The 23,924-nt window shown below is 37.2% G+C and overlaps 1 protein-coding gene across 1 annotated transcript in view; it reads right to left on the reverse strand.

Moving 5' to 3' along the window:
* Nucleotides 1-6,495: 6,495 nt before the first annotated feature.
* The window catches only part of Taf15 (TATA-box binding protein associated factor 15), a 32,512-nt gene continuing 15,083 nt past the window's right edge, over nt 6,496-23,924 (reverse strand). Inside the window, exons 8-16 of the mRNA XM_046457510.2 lie at nt 18,582-18,616; nt 17,937-17,969; nt 16,639-16,748; nt 14,760-14,889; nt 9,661-9,753; nt 8,907-8,988; nt 8,699-8,787; nt 8,078-8,576; nt 6,496-6,824 (exon numbers count right to left, since the gene is read on the reverse strand). Of these exons, the coding sequence (XP_046313466.1) occupies nt 6,785-6,824; nt 8,078-8,576; nt 8,699-8,787; nt 8,907-8,988; nt 9,661-9,753; nt 14,760-14,889; nt 16,639-16,748; nt 17,937-17,969; nt 18,582-18,616 (1,111 nt within the window). The 3' untranslated portion in view covers nt 6,496-6,784. The remainder of the gene's footprint in view (nt 6,825-8,077; nt 8,577-8,698; nt 8,788-8,906; nt 8,989-9,660; nt 9,754-14,759; nt 14,890-16,638; nt 16,749-17,936; nt 17,970-18,581; nt 18,617-23,924) is intronic.

The raw sequence follows: 23,924 nt of genomic DNA on the forward strand, positions 1-23,924 counted from the left end.
AATTTAATCATAAGGCCCATGACTTAATAGATCTTTGACTTTGGAAGAGTTATTTAACATTTCTGATACGGTTTTGCCACCTACAAATTGAAGAAAATCATGCCTATTACCTTAGAGAACACCTATGAAGATTAATATAAAGACTAACAGTGCCTGGCATTACATGGTAAACACTCAAATATGAACTTCCTTCCTTTTCTTTCTTCAGTGGTTCACATGAGCCTGTCTCCTGTCACTCCTGTTACTCCCCAATCGTAATGAAATGATCTCATAGGAGATCAAGTTCTTCTCGCCAAGCAGAGGTCAAATGGGTGCTCTCTTCCACTTTACAACACCCCAGGCTCTAGAGCAGATCAAACAGTTATTCTGAATTTAGTATATTATGTTGTTCAGCTTTATCTCCCAATCTGCCCCACCACTACTAGATTCAAGTCTTGCCTCAGGGTTTTAAGTAAAAACTCAAAGTGTGGCTTTGCTATTCTGGAGTATAAGCAGCACTGCCTGGGGACCCCTCTAATAGAGCAGCACAAAGTCCAAAGATAGAGAAGTCTTCCTGTCTTGCCTACCCTGTAGTTTAATAAACTTGTCTCGGCCTCAACAGGCTGTAGGTGAATCCATGGCCTTATTAACCATGTTATAGGGTCTCAATGTCTGCAAAATCCTCCTTAGATATCTCTAATCTTTCCTCTGCATTTGTGGGTATCTTTAGGATGTCTTACCACTCAGCCAGATACCAGTCTCTGGCCAGAAGCACCAAAATCCTAATTTTACCAATCCTCACCATAAGACTTTAGACAAGAGTGAACATAAACCACTTCACAAAACATTGGCTATTTGGTTCATCACAAATGTACCAGAGCCTTCCCAGTACCAAAGTTACCTAGATCAAAAACACTTGGAGCTGGGAACAGTGGCACACGCTTGTAATCTCAGTGGCTCAGGAGGCTGAGATAGGAGGATCACGAGTTCAAAGCCAACCTCAGCAACAGCGAGGGGCTAAGCAACTCAGTGAGACCCTGTCTCTAAATAAAATACAAAATAGGAATGGGGATGTGGCTCAGTAGTAAGTGCCCCTGAGTTTAATCCCCAATACTCACCTAAAAAAAACAACAACAAAAAAAAAACTTAAAAGCAAACTTAATTCAAGCAATGTCCCCTTCTTTAGGAGTCCAAAGATACCCAATCATCTCAACCATTAAGATCTACTGGGACTAATCCTTACACACCATACAAAATGTTAAGCCCCCTCCAGCCTTCTTCTCTATCCTGTCTCAAATGCTCCCTCTGATGGCCACCTGGAGGCATCTACACCTCCATATCCCTCTTTCTCAAATATTCTCATCTCTTTGCTGTACCTGATATCTTGATCTCTTGACCAGGCTTCTTCCTGAAATCTCAGATGATGTTCATTTTTTTACATTCTTTCAATGTCACCACTATCCTTTACCTTAATCTGAAAATCAGTGCTTCTCTGAGGGGCCTACCCTCCAACCAACTATACCATACTCTGGTCCACTTACCCATTTCCTCTTTCATTGCCTGACCTCAATCTTGGCATCTCCCTAATGCCATTCCTCTGAACAAGCCCCTCAGCCCTTGATCTCAATGACAAGGATTTTTCCTTTCCATTCACTTCAGCCACTTCCATAGCCACACCTACCTTGTCATACTCAGAAATTGCTTAATCTCCCAAATTTTAAACACCCTACTCTTCTTGATCCAAACCTTCAATCTGTCCAGTTCTTATTATACCTACTCTTACTATACCTACTATAAATTCTTGGAATATCATATAACATTAAGGTCTTGACAATCTTACTACTTTCACTTACTTTTTTTCCTCCTACTCTGCCTGAACCCCACTCATCAACCATTCTGACCCCAGCAACTCTCTAACCAGTAAAACCCGTACACTGCTTTTCAAAGCTGGAGAAAAATTACATATCCATACAGAATGGTACCGCCACATACTTCCCTCCTGCTTTAAGTTACCTAGCAATTTCATGGGTTCCTAGCTATAACATTTCCCACTGGTTATTTCAAGCCTTCTTTCTATCCTCACATCTCTTATAGTCTCTTCAAACTTTCCATATCACTTCCCTCGACTTTTAGCAGACCATTGTACTTTGTCATCAGAAGGGGGTGGGGGAACGGACATCAGATGGAATTACCTCAAATTCCTGCCACCTCAGCTATAAACATCCTTATGTATAGAGTAAAAAGGACAGGTTGTAAAGCCAGATGCATGGATTAGAAACTAGCTGTTATTACTGGATATTTGATCTTGGGCAGGTTGCTTCACTTTTTAGTGCCTCTGTTCCTCACTGCACCCTCTGGAAAGTCCCTTTCTAATAACAATCCAAATTCTTCTGTAAAATATATCCTACACCTTCTGGCCTCATAACATTGTTGAATTAAATAAATTAATAAGACATAAACTACTTAAAGCAGTGAGAGGCACAGAGTAAATTCCTAATAAATGTTAGTCATTTGTTATTATTATCAGCATCTGAACCTATCCCCACCTCTATTTACAATGGAAAATACATTCTCTTCTAAGGTAAATGCTCTGCCATGGTTGTAGATGCTACTCCTTCAAGGAGTTTGAACGCCGATTATCTCCACTTCCTTCCATTCTCACCCATCTTAAGAATAACTTTTCACCAGCCCCTATTCCTATCTAGCTGCTGCCTCCTCTCATATCACCCCACCTCTAACCACTCTTAGTTGTCCACATTACCTGTCTCCATTTCTCTAATTTCTATGATTCATCTCATTTTAGTTTGGATTCAGAATTCAATTCTCTCCCCAAATTGCTTTTACTAAGGCAGTGGTTTTCAATAAAGGGTGATTTTGCAACCCCCCACCCCCACCCCCGCCAGGGGACATCTGGCAATGTCTGAAGACAAACTGGTTATCACAACTTAGGAGGCAGGGGCTGCTACTGACATCTAGTAGGTAGAGATCAAGGATGCTGCTAAACCTCCTATGATACATATGGCAGCCTCCACAAGAAGGATCTACCTAACCAAAAATGCAATAGTACCAATGATGAGAATCTCTCTAAAATAATTTGCAACTTTCATACTGCTAAATGTAATTAAGGCTTTCTATCCTTCACATGACTTGGCCTGGCTTGAGCACTTGACACCTTTAGGTTCTCACTCTTTCCTTGGGTTCTATTGACCATACCTTGCTAGTTATCCCCAGTCTGTTTCCGAATTCTCTTCTCCTTTTTTAAAGTGTATATCTTAGGGTTCAAGGCAAAGTTCCTCTTTCTACACACTGTCTCCCATAACTACAATCACCTAGTTTTTTAAATGCTCAGGTCTCAATTTTTTTGGAGTAAAACCAAGACATCCTTGTATTTTCAAAAATTTTCCTAATTCTCATATACAGCTACTGCTCTAGACAGTTTTATTTTAATCACATCCATTCTCATCGATTCCCATTTACATACACACTGATGAATCTCAAATCTGTAATAGGTTCATTCATTTAAATTTTATTAAAAACCTACTCTGTGACTGCCACTGTTTAAGCACTGGAATAGAAAAGTAAACAGTTAATGAGGGAGAAAGAAATCAAAGACCAAAAGATCATTTCACATAGTACTAAGTATTATAAAGACACTACAAGAGGTGATGTGAGAATGACCCGTATGAGGCAAGGTAATGGCCAGGGAAGATATGGGAGTGTAGAATTTAACCCAACACTGTAGTGAAAAGAAATAGAGCTATGGGAATATTTAAGGAGGGAGAATTCCAGACCAAAAACATGTTCAAAGACACTGAAGCAAAAGCATATTTGATACTATTAAGAATTATGGCCACATTCCTCAATGACTAAAAACAAGGATGTTAGTTTTTCATTTTCTTAATGTTGTATTTTGAAGCAACGGTTACCAATTTTTGCATGGATCTCTCCCTTTTGTATGCTCTTTAAGCAATCTTGGTCCAATCCAAGACTACACATTTCTTCCTATTCTTCTAGAAGTTGTGCATTTTTAGGTCTTACACAAGCTACAGGTAAATTTTAAAAATACTTTTAATGTGTTGAGGCATGTAAATTTTTTTATTAAAAAAAAGAATTATGGCCCCAGGTAGTTATGGTAAACAAGGTAATTATGACCACAGTAAGGTAAGTATGAATAAATATTATGAATGAGGTTTGTGGGGGGAAAAGAGAGGTCAGATCATATAAGGCCTTATAAATCAGGGTAAGGAATTTATAGTCTATGTGCAATGTAAAGTCATTGAAAGGATTTAAAGAATCAAGACATACAGTCTGATTTACATTTTTATAATACCATTTGGCTGCTATGTAAATATCTAGATTTTAGAAGGGCAAGATTATGTATAGAGATCTATGAATAACAGTCTATACAACTGCCCAGAATAGATGACTGTAGCTTGTACCAAGAATGTAATCAAGAATATAAAAATGGCTTCAGGGTACATTTTGGAGACAGAATAAAAAGAACCTGCATGTACAGGATGAAGAGAAATTAAAGATAAATTCTAAGTTTGGATCTAACATGGGTAGATGGTGAAGACCTTTACTAAGGTTAGGAACACTGAAAAGAAACTAATTTTTGGGCTGGGGCTGTAGCTCAGTGGTTGAGCACTTGCCTCACATGTGTTGAGGCACTGGGTTCAAGCCTTAGCACCACATAAAATAAATAAATAAAATAAAGATATTGTGTACATCTGCAACTAAAAAATATTTTAAAAAGCTGATTTGCATGCAAGGAGATGATGAAAGTTCTATTCAGTACATGCTAAGTTTTAAGTACCTATTTTATATCCAAGTAGAAAGGTCAAGAAAGCAACTAGGAGAGGGGAGATTTAAGATCAGGACTAGAGACATAAATTTGTCATTAGATAGTTTTTAAAACCACAGCCTGGATAAACTTGCCTAGGGTAAAAGTGAGTATAAGTAGAATAGAGAAAGGTACTTAGAATAAACCCTAAGAAACTTCTAATACACAAAGGTCAAAATGAGGAGCTACCAAACAGGTCAGTAAGGTGGAAAATCAGGGGAGCATGGCCTTCAAAGCCATTTTCTGAGTTGCATATTTAGACATCGAGGTCCCTACTGAGTGTCTGTACTTAGAAGCTTCACAAGTGTCCCAAACTTAACATATCTAAAATTGAGTTAATTCCCATCTAGCCCTGAAAACTGTTTCCTACTTCAATGAAAGGCACATTTATCCAGGCCAGAAGCTTCACTCCTTTCCCCAATCTTACTGATAACCAGCTACATTTCATCAGATTTCCCTCTTTACTTCTAAAATTTGTTATCTCCTTCCCCTTCATCACTATCTGAACTCAGGCCAATATGATCTCTCAACTTGACTTAACTGTTCTGTCTCCAGTCAGCCTTTTCATAAGGCAACATCAATAATCATTTCAGCTGATACCTCCCTCTCAAATCAGATCAGCCACTTCCATCTTTAATCTTCTAATAACTCCCAGTTTGGAGCCAGGTGAAAAATATAATGCAAGAACCTTATCACAGAGCTTGTTTACCTCTCCAGTCTTTTTCCATGTCCACCTTTAAACTCTTCCTTCCTGTCATACTATACTGCTCTCCACTTTTTTTTTTTTTTTTTTGAGAGACAATTTTTTGTATTTTTTTTTTTAGTTTTCGGTGGACACAATATCTTTATGTGGTGCTGAGGATTGAACCCAGTGCCCCGCGCATGCCAGGCGAGCTACGGCTTGAGCCACATCCCCAGCCCCGATCTCCACTTTTACTCAAAGTGCCTTTCCTGGGCTGGGGTTGTAGCTCAGTTGGTAAGAGTGTTTGCCTTGCATGTGAGGCACTGGGTTCAATCCTCAGCACCAAGAAAAAACAAATAAAAGTATTCTGTCTACAACTTAAAAAAAAAAAAAAAAAAAAAAAAAAGCCTTTCCTGCTCCATTAGTGGATTCAGTGTACTTTCAATGAGCCTTGAACACACTGGATCGTTTATTAAACTATGCTATTTACTTGAGCAGCAATGTATCCAGCATGTGATCCAGTGCCTTATCCGTATTTAAGGTAGGATAAATAGTTCTCTAATAAACAACAAATAAAATACACATACAATGTCTATTTAGCTTGCTAAATTCTTATTACTCTTCCTGCTTACCCTTCAGAATTCCAGATTCCTAGCATTTAGAACACTATCCAAAGTAAATGGTTCTCATTGTAAAATGGTGTAACAGAACCATATCAAAATCAAAATTTGATCTAAATAAATATTCCCAGTACTAATTCCTCACACCTCATAAAGTTGGAATCGGTGATTTTAACAAATTCCTCTGGTGATTCTGACTTGTAATTATTCTTGGGATCTACTATTCTAAATAGAGTAAGAGATCAATAAATATTATTGAAAGTAAAATTTTGATTTACTGGAGTAAAATTCATTTCCTAATTCTTTAGGGTTACAGTTAGTGCTGTCAATTAGTCCTTAGTGTAACAGAACAATGCATTTATGTACAAAAGTCCACAAAAACAAGCAGCCTTTATTGCAGTATTACAAAACACTTTCCATTTTGGCAATATTTTACAATGCACTTAGCTTCAAGGTTGGGAAGAAGAAGAATGGAAAACTAAAAAAGGAATTTTCAATGGACATTTCTAAAAGAAAAACTGCCCCAGCCCTCCCACCCAAATAAAAATCCAAATGTCACTTAATTTCACTACCCAAGAGGCCACGAGGAAAGCAGCAGGCAAAACTCTGGCAATTTCATTATGAATCATGTCAGAGACAGAGAAACATTCAAAACAGTCCTCAGTAAGGTCGGTTGCGCTGATCATTTCTGTAGTCGTTTCTAGGAATGAAAAATAGAGACACTAAATTCTAATTTTCTACCAAGATACTTCTTCAGTGTACTATTAGTGATTGACATTGCCTAGACAATTTCTGTAGTGATGACAACATACCTATTTCTATACTACTAGAAGATACTTAATGTCTAATTTATCAGCTTTGAGTCAGAAAGTTCCTAAAAGCTCTGTTATCACTCTCTTTAACTGTTTTCCACCAAGAATAAACACTCCAAACCATTTTAATATTTCAAACCAAAGACTGTGCTGGTTCCAGTCTCCAAACAGAAGTGGCATAGTGGAATAAGCAAACATGTTCATGTGTAAATTTTGGAAAAGAATTTTATTACATGACCTTGGAAAAGTTACTATATGTCTCTGACTGTAAAATGGGTGGTACATCTATCTCAGGAAATTAACAAAAGGACTACAACTGAAGTAATAAGACACTTCACAGTATTTAACAGGTGATAATTAGGCTATTAGTAATTACTAAGAGCCAACATTTGTAGGTACTTTCTAATGGCCCAGCAGCTGTTATAATCTAATACAACTACACAAAGGAGCATTATTAGCTCACTGTACAGATGAGACTACTGATGCTCCAAAAGGTCCAATAACTTGCCTAAGGTCACACAGATATAAGTGCTGGAAACAGAACTCAAGAAGATCTGTCTCCCAACACCATGCTCTTCTCCACATTCTATTCTTACTCTCACAACCCTATACTGTCTTTGGCATATAAATCCTTAGTACAATAACTGACATTATTTTACATCATTGGCTCTTTGATTTTTTTCTGACTCCACACCATTTATATGCACAACACTCCCCCACTATCAGTGGTTTTCATCTAGAACAGGTACCAGAATCTGTGAAGAAATAATTGTGGGGTACTCCACATAACTGGAAAAGAACAAACCTATGAAAGATGTGCTTTCCCTTCACTTAGACTAAGAACGCTTGATTGATAAACAGTTTAAGTTATCTCTCAATCTCAATTATCTTTAGCAATGAGAAAAAATAACATACATTTATGTGCACATACAAATATAAAAGTTTATGAGTAAGAATTTTGAAAACCAATTTTAGAAATTGCTGAAGCAGGAACTAAATGGATCTTCTCCATCCTGAGAGAGCTACCAATGTAAAAATTTCCAAAAGTTAGATAAATGAAAAAAATGCGACAAAATGGGCTCAAATACTAAAATCTAGGAGCAATGAAGTAAAAGTTTCACAAGTACATTCTAAAACTCACCTTCCTCCCATTTTGCCTCCATAGCCACCTCGGTCTCCTCCATAGCCACCTCGGTCTCCTCCATATCCCCCTCCTCGGTCTCCTCCATAGCCCCCACCACTCCTGTCTCCTCCGTAGCCTCCACTTCGGTCTCCACCATAGCCTCCACCACCACCACCACGTTCTCCTCCATAGCCCCCCCGACTTCGGTCTCCTCCGTAGCCACCTCGGTCTCCTCCGTAGCCACCTCGGTCTCCACCGTAGCCTCCTCCTCGGTCTCCACCGTAGCTACCTCCTCGGTCTCCACCATAGCCACCTCCTCTGTCCCCACCATAACCACCCCCACTTCTGTCTCCACCATAGCCACCCCCACTTCTCTCTCCACCATATCCACTGCCACCACTTCTGTCTCCACCATAGCCACCCCCACTTCTGTCTCCACCATAGCCGCCTCGGTCTCCACCTCTGCCCCCACGACCTCTGTAGCCTCTCTCTCCACCGTAGCCTCTCCCCCGGAAATCTGTAAGGCAAAAATGTGAACCAATGAGGGCAGAAGAATAATACAGAGCTTCCCTAGATGCTAGCCAGAAGACAAGCACCAGGTAGGAGCTATTAAAGGGCTGATGCAAAGGACAAACATACCTCCTCCTGAGGGACGAGAATCCTCTGGTCTGGGCTCATTGCACTGATTACAAGAATTCCTTCGAGCAAAGTTCATATTTCCACATGACCTGAGAAATGAAGAAAATAAAATGCTCCTAGATAGTTTCCAATAGATTCAGAACTGTTGCTTGCATCCTCCAACCCCAAACTCAATCACTAATCCCACCAAAGTAAATGAAATACTTACGGATTAGGACAAACCCAATCTCCATTTTTGGGGTCACCACCTCTTCCCTGAAAGCCTCCACGGCCTCTATATCCGCCTCGGCCTGGGGAAAATAGGTAGATACAGGAGAAAAGTCAGTAGCAGACATTAACAACACAGAGGAAAAGCACCAGAAAAAATAAATAAGTGTCCATTATTTCCTGAGCAGTTACCCTCAAAAATCAACCCCTTACAGTAGGGTTTTATAAATCTCTGATTTGAGGCCTTAATTAGAAATGCAGAAAATATAACAGACCCCAGGCACAAATCATAATACAAATAATGCACAAAAACAAACAAACAAACAAAAACTCAATGTCCACTTACTATGATATTGTTCTTGGTTAGAGAATCTCAGTGATAAACACTAAGTGAGAAAATGCCAAATTAAAGGAAATGGACCAAATAAAGAAGCCATGTCAGGGAGCATAAAAACTCAGATAAATTGCCTATGTAGATGTCATTTAAACAATTGTTTCTGATTTCCAGGTGAAAAACAAACTTCTATGCAACTTTCCACAGGAATTTCTAAAACCTTCTCCACTACTTTCTTAGCTATTATGATACTTTATTTACCTAATACCCTATTCAGTATCCAACCTTATTTTAAGATAAAAGGAAAAAGACCTAGGGAGAGAAAGGAATAGCAGCAAGTTCATGCAAGCAGGGACAGAACATGGACTCAAATTCAAACCCTGTATATACTATCCAGACCTATGAGCATCAAATATCTTACCTCGCCGCCCACCTCCACTTCCACCTCCTCTCATAAATTCAGGTCTTCTGGTGGCAAAAGACACTTTAATGATGTTGCCATGGAATTCCTTTCCTATGAAAAAAGAATGGTTTTGAAGAAACACTAATCCACATCTCCACCTCCCAACAAAAACGTAAAACTAGAGGCTAGGATTGTGGCTCAGTGGTAGAGTGCTTGCCTAGCACATGTGAGGCACTGGGTTCAATCCTCAGCACCACATGAAAATTAAATAAATAAAATAAAAGTATTATGTCCATCTACAACTAAAAACAATTTTAAAAATAAAGTAAATAAAAAATGATACTATTTTAGGAATTTTTAGTTTCAGATGAATAACTGACATGCCCTCACAGAAATTTTAAACATGGTAGAGTTCCAAAAAGTCAAAGTAACTGCTAAGGCATGACAAAATCTAATGAACAGAGCTGATGTGAAACAGTCACTTCTTATTATTTTTACACGAAGAACCAACCATAGAACAGTATGTGAACTATGCCACAATTTGTTTCATGAAGGGAGTGAATACACGTGCACATGAACCCACATATTCACATATATGCACTGCCCACTGTGTTTACCCTTTTTTGGCAGGGAGGTAGGAATCAGATAATGGGAGAGGAAGCTGCCAAACTCAAGAAACTAATTTTTCACCAAATGCACTTAGTACAGTTTGAAATTGTCTTCCACCATTTGCCCATGTATACGTGCAATTACTTATATACATGCATATATATATATATATATATATACACACACACACATATTCTGATGCCCCGGTGTCTTAGGGATAAGAATTATCTTTTTACTTTACATTAAACAAGAGAACCAGAAAAGTACTCAATGATTCATAAAATGGTTATAAATCTAGAGGCTGTGGTTTCCTGACCAAAGCTGTAGTTTTTATACCCGGCAACTTCCCATGAAGTCAGGTGTTATGACAAGTACTTTGACATAAGCAGCAAATCATATATCAGTCTTCTAAAAGCCATAAGATGACTTGGTTTAGCTGGGCACAGTGGTGCACACCTATAATCCCAGTGGCTTGGGAGGGTGAGGCAGGAGGATCATGAATTCAAAGCCAGCCTCAGCAATTTAGCAAGGCCCAAAGCAACTCAGCAAGATCCTGTCTCTAAATAAAATACAAAAAAGGGATAGGGATGGGGCTCAGTGGTTAAGTGCCCTTGGGCTCAAAGACTTGGTTTAAAAAAATAAAATAAAGACACAGACAGGAAGAAGTAAAGAAATACAACTGGGTTCTGGAAGATACAAGTACAAAAATCTCATAAGTAGAAAGGACCTCAAGTACCTGTCAATCTAGTATGGTTAAGTACTTTGGAGACAGTGAAGTCAACCTGTTTAAGTTTGAATTCTGATGTTGTCACTAACTCTGTGACCTTAGAAATTACTCAGTTTCTCTGTCCTTAATTTCATCATCTGTGAAATGGGAGTAGGGTGTATGTCTCATTAGATTACTATAAGGATTAAACTGAGTTAATGCATATAAAGCTCTTAGAATTGTGTCTAGCTCTGGGAGTCTACATAAGTAGTAGAGCACTTGCCTATCATGAGCAAGGCCTGGGGTTCAATCCTTAGGACCAAAAAAAAAAAAAAAAGTGCCCATCTTATAAATATGCAGTAAATGTTAGTTTTTATTAAGATAAGGTACTGTTGATAGCCACAGCCGAAGGGGCCCCAGCAAACTTCCAGCTGCCAGCTGATGATTAGCTCACAGCGGCCCCAGCAAACTTCCAGCTGCCAACTGATTGGCTCCTCTGCGGTGATGCTCATTGGGCTGTTTCCCCGCCCTTTCAGACCACGGAGTTGCTCATTGGGGGACTTTTTTTGGCTCCGCCCACACGACCCAGCCAATCGGACTCAAGAGCAGGAGTGGGGGAGGTTGAGAGGCTTGTGGGAAGCCCGTGGTGGCAGTTGAGCTCTGAGGGTTTTTCCTGAGGAGCTGTGTGGTGTGGCGTGTGTGTTCTAAAAATAAAGTTCGTTTCTTTTGACAAATGGCTCCTGAATTGTGCCCAGCCAGACTGCGGCATTTGGTGGCCCGTACCCGTAGGGGGAACGAACCCGCGACCTTGGCGTTATCGGCATATTTGGCAGATGGACATCACACACTTGCCAGAATTTGGAAAATTAAAATATTTGCATGTTACAGTTGATACTTCTTCTGGATTGTTGATGGGCTCCCTTCATGCCGGAGAAAAAATTAAAGATATTATAGCTCATTGCTTACAAAATTTTGCCACTGTGGGTGTTCCAAAACAGTTAAAAACAGATAATGCCCCTGGTTATACTTCCACCTCTTTTAAACAATTTTGTTCATCATTTGGCATTACTCATATAACAGGAATCCCATACAATCCACAGGGACAAGGCATAGTTGAAAGAGCTCATCAAACTATTAAAATGTACTTATTAAAGCAAAAAGAAGGAATTGGGAAGGGGTATATATTCCCCAAAGATAAACTTAAAAACACTTTTTACTCTAAACTTTTTAAATTTGGATTCATCAGGGCTTAGTGCTACGGAAAGGCATATGTGTCCAAAAAATGTACATAAGCCCAAGGTACTTTGGAAGGATATTCTAACAGGACAATGGAAAGGTCCTGACCCAGTAATTGTCTGGAGTCGGGGGTCTGTATGTGTGTTTCCACAGGGAGAACAACAGCTGATTTGGATTCCAGAGAGATTAACTAAAGCAATTTCTATAGACCAAAAAGAAGATGATTTGGCTCAAATCCATAACAGCAAATATCCAAAACTCCAGTTTGGCTATCCTTACATCTGCGACAGAACCAGGATGCTTTTTTCAATATCTATTTTATTATTACCCTTTCCCACATCATGAAGTTCTATTTTGTTTTTTTGAGCTCATACAGACCTAGGTTAATGTTTTGCTGATCAGTTCTATTTTTTGACTATAGTTTTTAAACATTGCAATGGAGATTTCACCTGTAAAAAGTTATAAGGCCTTTACTATTATGTTATGTGTTGTATGTATTATATTATGTGTGCACACTTGTGTTTTATGTTGTATGTTTGTATGTACGTATGTCCATATATCATATATGATGAGCGCTCATGAAAAAATGGATCCAAATTTTTTTTATTCACGTGATTTAAATGATTTAATTTAAATTGGGTAAACAGCTGTTGAGGATTGTTTTAATATGTGAACAACAAAGGAGGTTAACAGATCTGTTTGTTTACTTTCACCTTTCCTTTTCATTATATTTAATAATTCTGTTCAAGATAATGTAAATTGTTCAGAAAATTGTTTTCTTTTAGTGCCTTCTGGAATGTTACATAATTTTTTTCTTTAGCCATTATTGCCAGAATTCCTATCTTCATCCCAGAGCCGGTGAAGACAAAGATAAAACCAATCTAGAGCTTCTGCAATAGCCACCACTGAACTGCTTGCAGAACTTGCCTGGACCATGTATCACTTGTATGCATTGTGAACTCACTTGTATGCATTGTGAACTCACTTGTATGCATTGTGAACTATCTGTTGGTGCAGCGACTTGTGGTAGTGTTGGGGTATTTTTGCTGATGGTGTCATCGGTGATACAATTTTTCCAAAAGGAGCCGTCAATTGGCTTGGTGTATCTTCCTACCTTCTGCTTGTCATGGTCGTTCAGCTAAAATTTGGGGGCCAACAGAGGTGAGGCAAAGAACCTCACCCCCCGCCCTCCGCTGGTACAAAGAACTATCCACAGGTGTGGCTGTATGCTGGACAGGTAGTCAACGACGGGTAAGATCCAATTGCAATGGTACCAACCTAAGACAGGAGGCTGACACCTTGAGGTCAGCTCATCCGATGATGTTAGGACCATATGTACTACTGGACAACCTAAGGCAGGCAGGGTCCCTAAGCCACATGCTTGTTGTTTAAACAGAGAGGGGGAGATGTTGAGAGCCACAGCCAAAGGGGCCCCAGCAAACTTCCAGCTGCCAGCTGATGATTGGCTCACAGCAGCCCCAGCAAACTTCTAGCTGCCAACTGATTGGCTCCTCTGCGGTGATGCTCATTGGGCTGTTTCCCCGCCCTTTCAGACCACGGAGTTGCTCATTGGGGGACTTTTTTGGCTCCGCCCACGTGACCCAGCCAATCAGCCTCAAGAGCAGGAGGAGTGGGGGAGGTTGAGAGGCTTGTGGGAAGCCGTGGTGGCAGTTGGGCTCTTGAGGGTTTTTCCTGAGGAGCTGTGTGGTGTGGTGTGTGTTCTAAAAATAATGTTCGTTTCTTTTGACAAGTGGCTCCTGAATTGTGTCCAGCCAGACTGCGGCAGGGTACAGAAAAAGTATGAAACAAAATCGTGGAATATCATGAAAAACTTTATGTTAAAAGACTGGAAAGAAAATTCATATTATCAGTACTATCTCTATATGGAGATTATGGATATTTTACTCATTTTCTCTGCTTTTCTTCTCTTCAGTGGGGGAAAAGTCTTACTATTTCTTCAAAGTATGCATTAATTTCATATTGAAGAGAATCGACCTAAATTTTAAAAGACTATAGCATCAACCAGGCCAACTCTCTATACTTATACTAAGGGTTAGGATTAGGCTTCATGTGTAAGGCATGATAGTAGAAATACAAACTACAGACAGAGATAAAGCTCATCTCAATCCTAAAGTTATATACACACTCTGGCTTCTTCCAGTATTGGGGACTGAACCCAGAGTTACTTTACCACTGAGGTATATCCCCATTTATTTTCACTTTTTATTTTGAGACAGGGTATCACCAAGTTGCAAAAGCTGGCCTTGGACTTCCCATCTTCCTTATCTCGGCCTCCTAAGTTACTGGGTTTACGTGAGTGTACCACCATATTGGGCAGCCCTATTTACTTTGAGGCAGTCTCACTAAGTGCCCAGGCTGGCCTTGAACTCAAGATCCTCCTGTCTCAACCTTCCCAGTGGCTGGGATCACAGGCATGTATCAACTTAACATGGCTGGCCTAAATGCTTAATATCTCTAAAAAGAAGGAATATAACCACTTTCTCCCAGTACATATTTTGACTTTCAGACTAAAAAACATACGCATAACTATATGAATGAGGCATACCATCAAACCAGTCAATAGCTGCCTTAGCTGAAGGAGGATCATCAAATGACACTGTTGCCTCCCCTTTTGGTTTTCCTGTGTCTTTGTCTGTGTAAAGATTTATCATTGGCTTTCCAGTCTTCTTGTTTGTCTGAGGGAAAAATAAGCTGGTGTCAGCATTTCAAGAATAATTGATCAAGTACTATTTAGATATTTAAAGATTTAATTTTTAAAATGAATCTATACATCCATACTACAAAGTATATACATCTAATATAAAAATGAAGTTATATTTGGACAAGAAAACTATCCAAGTTACATTAAGTGAAAACCAAGTAATAATAATGTTATAAAGGCTGGGGATGTCACTTAGTAGTAAAGCGCTTGCTTACTGAGACCCTGGGCTCAACCCCCAATACCATACATACACACAATCTCTCTCTCTCTCTCTCACATACACACACACACAGTTACAGTATACTATTTATCTATGTATAATTTATTTAAACCCACAAAAATTAAATGTAGATAATGCTTCATTGCAAACAATACTCCTTGTAAAATATTTACAAGTCAGGAAGAATGTTTACTAAATAAATCAATAGGCTACCACCAAGGAATATAATGGGATTTGGCTGGAATGGGAGTAGAAGACAAGAAGTTTTACTTTGTCAAAACTGTGTGAACCTCTTAAATATTTCATGTGTAAATAATTTCTTAAAATATTGTAACTCCCCAAGGACAAAAGGAGTAATTCCAGAACTCCCCAAGGACAAAAGGAGTAATTCCAGACACCAAAACAAGCAAGGACAACTACAATTTGATTTCAAACAAATGCAAACTAATTTCAAGCAAGTGCTAATATTTATTTAACACTGCTCTAAAGGCTTTCTAGTTAAAGAGACGAAACTTGCATGAAAGAATAGACAATTAAATAAACAATAAATAATTACAAAGTAACATATTATATATTGGGATAATATGTAGTACAGACATTAAATACCAAAGAGTTGTTAATAACAACTTGAAGGGCTGAGGTTATGGCTCAGTGGTAGAGCGTTTGCCTAGCACATGTGAGGTACTGAGTTCAAACCTCAGCACCAAATAAAAATGAAATAAAGATACTATGACCACCTACAACTAAAAAATAAATATTTTTAAAAACCTCTTCATTTAAAAAAAAAAATAACAACTTGAGTTTGCATATACTGGCATTTCAGAATCTATAAAAATGTTTTCACTGGGCTGGGGCTGTAGCTCAGTGGAAGAGTACTTGCCTCCTATGTGTGAGACACTGGGTTCAATCCTTAGCACCACATAAAAATAAATAAAATAAAGGCATTCTGTTCACCTACATCTACCAAAAAAAAAAAAATGTCTTCACAATCCCCTGTGCTTCTCACTGAGAAAAAGTTAGGCAGAAACTATTTTTAGAGTTCTAGGATTAAAGCTAAAGCACAAGTGCCTGGTGCGGTGACGCATGCCTGTAAGCCCAGTGGTTCAGGAGGCTGAGGCAAGAGGATCGCAAATTCAAAGCCAGCCTCAGCAAAAGCAAGGTGGTAAGCAACTTAGTGAGACCTTGTCACTAAATAAAATACAAAATAGGGCTGGGGATGTGGCTCAGTGGCCAAGTGCCCCTGAGTTCAATCCCTGATACCCTCTCCCCCAAAAAAGCCCAACAGCCAGAGCACAGATAGGCTATATAAAGATAGACACAAGCAAGGAATAAAATCTTCATAACTTTATCAAAGGCCTATAGACATGAGTGAGCATGTCCAATAGAAGATTTTAAGAGATAAACCTTACTGAAGTATACAGGCTTACTATATAATTTATATATATTAACCAAGATATAATAGTAAGTATGACATTTTCAACATAAACCATACTTTTTACTCACCTTGATGATACCTATTTGCTTAAAGAACTCTCCCACTTGATCAGTAGACACACCCTCCCCAAGTCCTTGCACAAAGATTGTGTTGTTATCTGAATTATCAGATTCTGAATCTAGGGGGAAAAGATTATCATTAATTTTACATATTCCTTGGTGTTATTACATCCTGTTCAGTAATCAAGAATAATTTATTGTTTGATGTTCAACTGTTTCTATGACCAAAGTGAAAGGAACGATGTAAGAATCTTACATAAACTTGCAACAATTATATGGTAGATCAATTCTTATAACCAAACTTCAAGTAAAGTCCATCATGACAACACTCTATGAGATACTTATAGACCAATTAAGGGAGCTCCTAAAAAATCTCACTCCTTAGATTCAGATATAGGACTAAAGCTCATGAGTTATTTTGAAATTAACATTCCTTTCTCTGAAATACTTTTAATTCTTTATGACAAATCAATTCTTTTAAGGCTCACTAACACAAAATTCCCCCAAATCTGATATTTTGGACTTCCAAGACAAGCAGAATTGCTGGTTTCCCCTTCACTGCAATAAGCCTTGTACACATCAGAGGGTAAGAGGCACTTTGTACACACACCTTACCTTACACGCACACTTTTGGATTAGTACAACAAAGTAAGAAAGATGTACAAAAATTCAGTCCATCAAGGGATAATTCAGAAATTGCCATCCATATAGAATACTTTGGCATCTTAATAAAAACAAAAGTTCTGATTTCAATATATATTAAAAATTTTTGGATTAAGTAGATTTTTAACCTCTAAATCATAACTTTCAAAAGGTTCCATGAGTAAAATCTGTTGTCTTGAAATGCATTTAAAAATAAAAAGCCATTTAAAATTAGTGACCTCTCCTTATAATATGACAATTCTCTCATGTATGACCTCAGGTTTCTTAGGCCCAGTAAGAAATCCAACGTAGGATTTTTTAAAACAGTTTTTCTATCTTTAATTTCCCAACAATACCAATCCTTTATGAACTCTAATTTGCAACAATTAAATAATTAATGCTTATAGCAATAAAAATTCAAATATTTCCTCAAAGAAAAAAAGTAGAGCATAGGAAAGTACAAACATAGCAATTTCCCAGCAAACTTTCCCATCAATCCCCTGAATTTTTCTTTCTAACCTTTAAAAATAAAGCTTCCGTTCTGGCAACACTATCAAATTAAATCTTCTTTCTGCACTAATCCCTCCAAATATACACTTTTCCCTTCAAAAAGTGAAAACTAACATTTTCTTAACTGCAAAATCACAAACTACCATAAACCTTACCAGCATCTGGTCTCGGTCCATAATCCCTGTGACCTAAGGGAAAAGAAAAGAAAAGCTATTTAAGGCAACTCATTTGAAATAATAAAAAACAAAACATTAATAATAACCAAGTCATGAAAAGTCAATACTTTCAAAATCCTTCAAAGTCAACCATCACAGATTTATAAAGTAACTACATAAATTAGTTCTACTAAAAGTTTAAATCAAGATGAATGTCAACATTTCCTTAAACACCTGCCACTTTGGCATTATGCTAGTTTCACTTGTTAAAGCTTTGATTATGAAGGCTGATTGAAAAACCCTAATAATTTAGGAACACCATGTCAGCTACCTTTATTTAACAAACAAACAAAAAAAAAATTGTCAAAATCCAGTGAAGTTCTCATTCATTGGTCACCACAGACTCTCTCATGCAAATACACTGCATAGAAACCCATTGGACTTACTGAAATCAGCTTTGACTTTTTAATATTTACTTTGATATATATATATGTGTATACATATATAATTTTTTTAAAAAAGCACACAACACACACCAGCCTCAACAAGAGTAAGAAAGGGCTTAGACTGCGTCTGCGGGACATTGGTGGCTTTTAGATTTATATAGCATTTCCACTGAAACATTTTGGGATACTCAGCACTTACCACCAAAATTTTTGAAGCCACCGCGGTCACCACCACTGCAGAGGAAAAATTGAAGAAATGATTTCTTCCTTAAGTCTCTAATGTGCTGAGCCCTGGGCTCAATCTACACTTAACTGTCACAAGTAGAGAGCCTAGGAAAACAGTAGCACTGCTAACTTTCCAGTAAATTCCATTACAGACTTCAAAATGTTTCTTCCATCTAAGTGTTTTTTCCCAAGGATGTATTTCCACAAGCTGACTTTTCAAGTTATACAACGTATCTTATATACCCATATTTTTAAATCTTCCCAACCCCAAGCCAAAAGGTCACTATTCAAACCACAGCTTAAAGCTGGAAGGAGTGGGTATACTTTCCAAAGGTCTATTTTCTAAATGAGGAAGAATAATAATTAAAAAAAAAAAAAAAATGAACACGAAGCAAGGTTAAGATTCTGGTAGAAGAGAGGTAAAAACTTGAGTACTAGATTCTGCTGTGATATCAAATTGTGGGTTTTATGAGATGAATTAAAAAAAAGTGATATACAAATATACACAAAAGACTGAATGAAAATAGTCTTAAAATTTTAAATCATTCAGGAATCTGGTAAAATAAGGACTTAAAAAAGCATAACTTAAAATTACCCTCCTAATCCATATCCACTATAAGATCTTCACGTCCCAGCTATTGAGGTTCATGCTGACAAATGTTCTGTACCAAATCCATAACAAAACACTTCGGACAGAATGCATCATAGCCAAAAATTACAGCTGCCCATAGGACAACTTTTTTGGCAAATTTCCACTGCCAGATAAATCAGTGGTCCTTGTGCATGTAGCTTTATGTAAGAGATCTAAAACACTCTTCTCTAATCAAGAAACTCTTAAAAGCTTGCTTCTCTTGACTAAATGACATAATCCTTGAGATTCCTGTGCTGATACAGAAATAAACGCAAAGCATTCAAATGGTGATCTGATTTACTACTAGTAATAATCTTATTCTACTACAGCTCAAAAAGCTAAATCAATATAGTAATGTCTCACTGCTTAAAAAGCCTCTGCTTCAATGATTACCCTTACCTCTAGGAGACTTTTCTGAACCATCCAGAGAAAAACCATTCTAAATAAGAACAATTTCTCCCTTTATAACAAAGATTTCCCCTTGCAAAAAAAAACTATGCATTTTAAGTTGCTTTTGATTTCTGATTCCCAAGAAGGCTTTTTAACCAAGAGAATAAGGCTATTTCAAGGCTATGTACATAATATTAAACTCAGGCCGTTCGTATACACTGTTCTGTACTGAGTCTCTGAAAACCACTGTTCAGTATGGTACCCAAGCCTTTTCTACACTTTCTTCTTTTCTTTTTAACAAGAATTGAATCCAGGACACTTAACCATTGAAACATCCCCAGCCCATTTTTGAGTTTTATTTTTGAGACAAGGTATCGCTAAGTTGCTGAGGCTGGTCTCAAACTTGCAATCCTCCTGCCTCAAGCTCCGAGTCACTGGGATTACAGGTGTTCACCACCATGCCCAGCTCCTTCTCTACATTCCTAAATGCCCCACATACATACACACACACACACACACATACATATATATATATATCAGTGTGTGTGTGTATGTGTATCATTGCTAACTCTTTAAGAAATGAAAACATAAAAAAAAAAAGAAAAGACAAATGAAGGAAACCAAAAGAGTTTTTGAGATTAATGTTAAATATTAAGCCCACATTCTTCTTTCTGTCAGGAGGTTCAAGTCCTCAGGAAAATGGAGATTTTCAAAATGAAAAACTAGATATCATATGTTTACAACCAAGTGCTAGAAAAGGGACCTCTTAATTACTCTGGTGACATTTAAACAGTACCAACTTTAAACAGCTACAATGAAAGAGAAATATGCAATTTCATATTTAAATACCCTAGTTCCTATCATTTCCACTCTGACCAACAATATAAATTTGAACAATCTTAAAAAAGGACACGCCTGAGCATTTAACAAAGGAAAACAAAATTAACCACATCTGAGTAAGTTTCTAATTCCCTATTCCTCCATATGATACTATTTTGTAGTCCTTACAGAGCATTTCCTTTGAAAATATAACAGCCTAAGATTTCAAAACAAAGACTATGAAAATGGTAATATCATAGCACATGGAAAAAGAACAAATCTTCAAAACAAGAGACCAACTTAAGTTGCCAAGGCTAGCCTTGAACTTGGCATCCTCCTGCCTCAGCCTCCTACATCTCTAGAATTATAGGCATATATATGCCCATTGTGCCAGCCAGAATCTGCATTTTAATAAGATCCCCAAGTAACTTAATAAATTCTATATTAATTAGTTCTATTACATAATATATATTCCCTCATAAGGAAATTTATTATATTAAGTAAAGTAAAAAAAACCTCAAGTGGTAGTCACTATTAAATACTAACAGAAAAGGCTGTCTCTTCCTCTGGAAATAGTCCGAATTTCCCCTTGAATGCATAGTCCTTGCTTTACCCTACAGGGATCTCTCTTTCCTAAATATGTCTATGCCTCTGGGGGAAAAAGAAAACAAGGTATGTCTGTGGTTAAGAATCTTTCTTTCAAACCTACAGTCAAATTACAAGTCCTTTTTCCACATACTACTAAGGCCTCACAGCAAAGACATGAAAATACTTCAGCAATGAGTCAAGATGTTGCCACAACAAATTTAGTTTCAATCCAAAAAAAGCAGAAAATGTGTACACATAAAGAATTCTTAAAGTACATTTTAAGGTGAAGTAGTAAAGATATTTAACAGAGACATAAGCAAACTCGATTCTATTGCCTGAGTACCCCCTGAATAAGAAAAACTAGTTGCAATATCTTTGACTCATCTGGAAAAGGTTCTCCCAATTTCAAAACCAAAATGAGCACCTTACCCTAGGTAGTAGACTCAGAGTTCTTTCACTGTCATAGCATTACATAGTAAGAAAAGGCCATCAGATTCAATTTCATGTGCTTGTCAAGAAAGAAAAGGTTCTTTGACAATATCTAATCCAAACCTTCAATTAAAAAAACAAAAAACAAAACAAAAAACACCTTACATTTATCTATTCAAGACTAAAACTGCCCAAAAGTAAAAGGACAATGGACAATGCAGGAAATCTTTATTCCTAGAAAATTCAAAACCGAGAGAGAAAAGGCTTAGCTAAAAATTTTTTTAAATTAAAAAAATCTACGTTGTGCTTTAGTTTACATACTAGTAAATCCAGAATACCATTTTTCACATTGTAAGGAAATGACCAACATTAATTCCAAACGTAAATGAGTCACTAAATTTAAATATCACTCAAAAGTAGCTGTATTTATGTTTTATTTCCTACAATGCAATTTATGCATGGAAAAAAGGGCTTTCCAGATTCAGTATTCACCAACATTTTAGGAAGTCAAGAAGCTATCATTCTGTAACTGCACAGTCCAAAACATTATCCAATCCAATATCCAGAATATTATCCTGCAACTGTTGAACATCTGATATGTAGCTATTCTAAATTGAGATGTTTTCTAAACATACAAAACATAAAATGGAATTTGAAGTTCTAGGATGAAAAAAAGAATATATACAATCTCATTAAGAATTTTTACACTTATTACATGAAATATTTCAAGTGTACTGAAGTAAAATCTATTATTAAAAGAATTTAACCTACTTCCAATGGGTTTTTCTTTCTTTCTTTCTTTCTTTTTTTGCAGTGCTGGGATTGAACCCAGAATCTAATACATGCTAGGCAAGCATTCTAACAGAGTTATACCTCTAGGCTTCTGTTGTTTTCTTTTTTAATATGGCTGTTAGAAAAATTTAAACTACATATATAGTTTATATTTGTGGCCCACATGGTATGTGTATTGGCCAGCACTATTCTACACTGTCACTACGACATATACACATTTTAGAAGGAGCCAAATATCATTCTTGTAAGAAGTAGAAGATACTTAAAATTTGGAAAATTTGGGGCTTGACTTATGAAAACCTGAAATAGTTACTTAACTTGATGACATACAATGAAAAACAATTATTTAAGAACTTCTTGCAATTTGCAAAGGAATAATCATAATGTTAAAGTTTTAAAAACATAGGGAGAATTTACAGCCTTAGATTTTAGCCCACTAAGATGTCAATGCTTAATTATAGATGACAATAAAAAATTCAACTATTTTTGCTTTTTCAAAGATAAAGTTTAGGTTTTCTAGAATCCCTTAAATCTTCTCACATCTCTCTTCCATGTTTGGAAAGCTGATGACTTTCAGTCTGAGTTTTTTCTCCAGCCAAGTAATCATAGAATTTAAGTCTAAAAGTAGCCCATCTTTTACCACATATTCAACTCTCACCCATACACTATCCCCTACTTCTTTAAATATAAATACAACCAATGCCAGTTAGTCTTAAAACGATAGTAATTTTCAATACACTATTAAGAAAGATGAAACACAAATGGGAGTGTTGATGAAGACTAATGAAAAATGACTGGGTATTTTTTGTACTTAAATGCAAACCCAAGAATAAGAAAGTCTTGAATTCAAAATGCTTTCCCCCAATAAATAAGCTAAAAAGCACATCTTAAACAAGATATGAATTTCTAATTTTAGTATTCTAAATGAAGTCTTATTGGAACACAACCCTGTTGATGCACTTATACATTATTTATGGCTGCTTTGATGCTCCAAGGGCAGAGCTCAGGAGCTGCAATAAAAACCATGTGGTGTACAAATTCTAAAACATTTACTATCTAGCCTTTCACATAATCTGCCAACCCAACAGAGTTTAATCATCATCCATAACGCTTTCTAAATAAGGCTTTTTTGAACATTTCATTTATTGGGGTTGGGGGGCAAGACTACAGACCCCTTCCTCTCCCAATCTTTACCCCCAAACCAGATCAGCATCATTTTGACCAAATATATATAATGGAATTCTGCACAAGATTTTGTATGAAGGGGTTTCTATGGGTAAATAAAAGGTTTGAAAATACTTGGTCCATGAACTGGTAACTGGGTCACAAATTATACTGAAATGTATTGCCAAGGAGGTTATATTGTTTAAAAATGTGACCCCTAGGTTGGTTCAGGTACTCCTTCATTCCTATCAGGAGACTCATTAAAGGTCCTTTCAACACTGTGTTTATGAGTACTTGTTCACAGATGAAAACATTTATAAATATGTTTAGATATTAAACACTTCTACCTGTTCCTTACCCTCTTCCTTCTAAAGAGTGGAATTCCACCATCACAGTCACACTGTCATAGTTTAACAGATAATCTATTAGGTTACAATTATAACTTCTTTTTTTTTTTAGTTGTTGATAGATCTTTATTTATTTATATGTGGTGCCAAGACCCAA

This window comes from Marmota monax, unplaced genomic scaffold (assembly GCF_021218885.2).
Source record: "Marmota monax isolate L192 unplaced genomic scaffold, Marmota_monax_Labrador192_F-V1.1 WCK01_AAM20220418_F8-fsc00417, whole genome shotgun sequence".
Taxonomy (NCBI): Eukaryota; Metazoa; Chordata; class Mammalia; order Rodentia; family Sciuridae; genus Marmota; species Marmota monax.